This window comes from Nyctibius grandis, chromosome 8 (assembly GCF_013368605.1).
Source record: "Nyctibius grandis isolate bNycGra1 chromosome 8, bNycGra1.pri, whole genome shotgun sequence".
NCBI classification, from domain to species: Eukaryota; Metazoa; Chordata; class Aves; order Nyctibiiformes; family Nyctibiidae; genus Nyctibius; species Nyctibius grandis.
The window spans coordinates 1,218,633-1,222,927 of record NC_090665.1 but is presented as its reverse complement, the minus strand read 5'-3'; the positions used below and the strand labels follow the sequence as shown (position 1 = coordinate 1,222,927).

The 4,295-nt window shown below is 39.9% G+C and overlaps 1 protein-coding gene across 1 annotated transcript; it reads left to right on the top strand.

The window, feature by feature from the left end:
• Positions 1 to 617: 617 nt before the first annotated feature.
• STRIT1 (small transmembrane regulator of ion transport 1) lies at positions 618 to 3,008 on the top strand. Its single transcript, XM_068405656.1, has 2 exons — positions 618 to 630; positions 2,914 to 3,008. Exons 1-2 carry the CDS (start codon positions 618 to 620, stop codon positions 3,006 to 3,008), a joined length of 108 nt encoding a protein of 35 aa, XP_068261757.1.
• The last annotated feature ends 1,287 nt before the right edge of the window (positions 3,009 to 4,295 follow it).

Sequence of the window (4,295 nt, the reverse complement as noted above, 5' to 3'; positions counted from 1 at the left end):
TTTGTCCCTTGAATTTTGTTACCCACTATCCATAGGAGTAATAAAAACCTGTGACTCTACACTGTAATCTTTTGGGGGAAGATGCTAAACGTACTCCTGTGCTTTGTGAAGTACAAGATACCTGGTGATGCTTAGCAAGTAACTAGTAGCTATAGAAATACATATACGAGTATTATCAAATAGGACTTGGCTTGGTTTTTAATAGGGGAGAGATGAGAGAAGACATGGGGGACTAAGAGCAAACAGGATCCCTGTCATGCTCTAAATATATGGATGCACATAAATATTATGTGCACTTATCACGTGGTGATTCATGGCTGTAAAGAACCCATAAGCTATTTTCACCCTTGTTTCTCTCCCTCTTCAAAAAATGACCCCTCTTTATTCACCTTCCTTTGAAACAGATGTGCAGTTGCAGGAATAGGTCGAGGTAACCTTGAACCCCTTGAACTCCTGCCTTTTTAGACAATTGAATGCATGTAGCCGAAACCTGGCATCAGGGAGCAGGGCAGCTGCAGCACGTTCCAAATATTGCTCTATTTAAAGCATCCCAAGGCTCACCAGAACAACTGCAGAGGCAAACCTTGAAACTTGCCAATAAAACCCGCAGAGGAGGGATGGCAGAACCAGGTAAGATGCACAGTTAAATGTGAATGTAACAATGTATTCTTAGAATTCATAAATCTGAGCAATGTAACCTGAAAATACTCAGCTATTTGTATTCTTGTAGGATACACTGTATATTTTACTTTTCAGTAAGAAAGTGTACTCAGTTTAAAAGCTGATTCTATTAACAGCAATGAGTGTGAAGTAGCTTGGGTTCCTCCCATATTTGTGAATCCTGCCAGTTTTGTTTTCTTTACTTTTTTGTAGTTGTGACTTCAAGTTGATTAACATAATTAAAAGGAAGCGTGTAAAATGAGTTATGTTTGACAGTGTTTTATATATACTGTGTAGCTGAAATCCGACTGTAATGCTTGGTGAACTTATAGTAATTTAGATTTTAACCCCACAAAGCCCAAGTGGCAGAGCAAAACGAAATTTTAGTAATGACCTTTTCATTATAAGCACATTTCCACTTTCTCCAAAGAGAAAAGGCATTTTATAAAAATTCATTTTATAAAAATTCATTTTATATTCATTGTTGTTTTCTACTTACTTCACTGTAAGAGGTTTGGATGGTGAAATGACTACAAGTTTAAATATGGTGTTAGTTCTGTACAGTTATTCTGGTAGTAAACTTTTTAATGCATCTTCATAGCTATATTAAAAGTTTTTAAAGACTTTTATCTCCCCTTTTTTACACCATTACCACTGATATCTAATGATAGTGGAATTCTACTAAACTCAGCTACAACAGGATGCTGAATGCTGTTTCTTAGTTCTCGTTTTTATTGATGTCCACAGAAATTATACTGATACTGGTAGGAAGTCCACTAGGAATTAGCATTTAACCATATTTTGTATTGGTAGGATGTGTATTGTTATTTGTGTTTAGTGTTTTGGGGTTTTTTTTAATAAACAAGCAGTGTGGCCATAATCACTCAGACCAGGCTGGTACCAGCACCAGCCCTGGGGCAGCAGCGGGGGTTGCAACGCCCGGGCAGCTGGCCTTGACTGCCTCCAGCCCAACCCCAGATTAGAAATGGTTGGACAACCTCACTGAAGGTTTTCTAGAAGGTTAGACAGAAGGTTTTCTATCTATATATTCTCTCCCTCTTGGTAGATACACATGCAGTATCACGGTGAGACATGTTTGTGTTGTGCACAGCTCTAAAAGAGCAGTGTGGGAAACCTTAAATTATTGAGCATCCCTCCAAAGCCTGTCTGCTTGATCTAAACTCTGCAAGGTGTTGTGAATAGTTCTGCATTATTTAGTAATCCCTTCAAAAACCTGAAAATCTTTTAACTGCAGAAAGATGTGGTTTAAAATGTAATATATTGGTAAGTCATACAATCTCAAAGGCTGCTTTCTGGCAAGCTTCTGCTATTTGCAGGGAACTGATTAGAAGGGTCTTTGAAATTCTGATGCTGTACAGAAATATATTTATATAAAGTGCTAGTCCTGCTTTCTGCATGCTCCTTGTAGACCATTGCCTGCACTGGACTACACATCTCCATGTAATTTTTTAGCTTGTTCTAGTACCAGTGGGCAAGGCAGGCAAGATGTCCCATTGTTGTGCCTGGCCCAGCTCAGCCAGGCAGGTGGTACGTTCCCATTGGAAAAGCTTATGTTATTTTCTTACTTGAAAGCAGGGAACACCCTTGCAGTGGATAATTACATCAACCTTAACTACCCCGTACCGCTGTAGTGACGGGATAGGAGAGGGCTAGGTCAGGCACAGTGCACAGAAGGCACAGAGATGAGCTATGAAGCCCCAATGTCCCTTTGGGGCGTGGGATCTCACACAGCATCCTCACATTGATCCCCAGCACATTGATCTTAAATGGGTGCAACGTTAAATAATCACTGTATTTTTGATTTACTGTTGCTGACCTAATGAGACTTCTAGGAGGTGCTGTGCGTGTCAGGGATTGAATCCTGAATCTGCTGGGACAGCTGCTATCAATAAAGTCCATTACAGATGTTCTCCTGGTGACCTGTGGAGACCAAGGACATGTGCGTGTCTCCTCCCTGTACCCTGCTGCTTTTGGAAGTGCTAAGCCTTGTACCTATCTGATTGCAGAGGCCATAGCATGGAAATCTCTTTGGGCTTTTACTGTGTATTCTCATTAGAAGGTCTGCCAAGACAATGTGACTCCATGCTAAAAATAGCAATCATAGATAACGTGGCCCAAGCTCACAGGTGTCGTTTTGCTCTGTGGTAATCGTGGGTTTGATGTGTTTAATTCAGTGAATTCAGCGTCAATGTATTGTGGCCTTTCTGAAAAAGATCATCTTCTCTCTTCCAGCCCAAGTCCCACTTTCATGTCTCGTTGTACCCATACTCCTTGCAGTTGGCTGGATAGTGGGCTGTGCACTACTGGTTTACATTGTCTTCTCTTGATGGAGGTAAGTGGCTTGTACAGTATCGTGTACCATCCATGCTTGCTTTGGTTTGCACTGCCACCTTTTAAAATGCAATTTTCTTTGTTTTACAGGACAGAAGAATTGACACTTATGTTGATCAGAAGAACTGGAAGCTAAATTGAAATTTCTAATCACTCCAATATGTATAAAATGAGTTATTTTTAATGTCAACACTGTAAACATGGTGTACATGTTTTTTCTACAACAAAGGTTTGAAATGCTAACTAGAGCATTAGGAAGAATCATCAAACTGATTTCCCAGTTTTCAAATGATTTGTAATTGAGCAGGTAGTTTTTGGAGTCCAGTGGTAGGCCAGATAGCTGCTTGTTCTGCAGCTGACTTTGTTGTTGCCACCTTGAATTTAAGCATTTTTGGGAACAGTATTCCCAGTGTTAATGATGCAGTGGTGGACAAAAAAGTGAGTTAGGCTCATTTGTGAGATGTGCTGGGCTGGGGAAGAAGTATCTCAATGTATTTGGTAAAGTTTTAAGTGAGTTTAAGATGATTTTTAAGTTTTGTAGTAAAAAATAAATTATTAAATTTAAAATATTGTGGTAGTACACTCTCCCAGTCCCTAGATCTGAAGTGTTAGTGTCTAAGTACATTAACTACATTAACTTCCTTTTTTAAAAAAGCAAGCAGTCATACAAGCATACCAATACATAAATCAAAAAAGTCCTTTAGAAAATTAAAAGCATCAGGGAAAGTTACCTGGAAGCCATGCATCCTAAAATGTATGACTTGGACTTTCTAAATCCGAAAACATTTGGGTTTTATTTAATAGTATGTAGATAAATACCAAATTAACTGCTCGTCTCTTCTGTTTACGTGATGTTCAGGGCCCAGTTTTGTATTTTTCCATTGGCAACCAATCCAGTTCTTGTCAAATTAAATGCTGCTGGACTCGGTGGGCACCGAACTGGATCGAGACCATGTGGAACTCCAGCCCTGTTTTCTGGCATGCCGGCAGCCCCCCTCTGCTGGCACCAGCCAGAGTGCAACCCAGGGAGACTGGAGAACTAAGGTAGAATTCAAAATGAAACTAAATAAGTAGTCTGGAAAAAATGCAATGCAATAGGTGAAAATTCCATTTCTGTACCTCGCAGGAACTGTTAAAAAGCACAAATAGAGGACGGGGAACTGCTGGCTGGATAGAAATTGTCAGGAAAGAGCCTGGGAATTGCCATGTATCACAACCTGAATTCAGGTCAGCAATGTCATAACGTTGGTGGGAAAAGGGAAATATTGTCCTGGGATGAATAC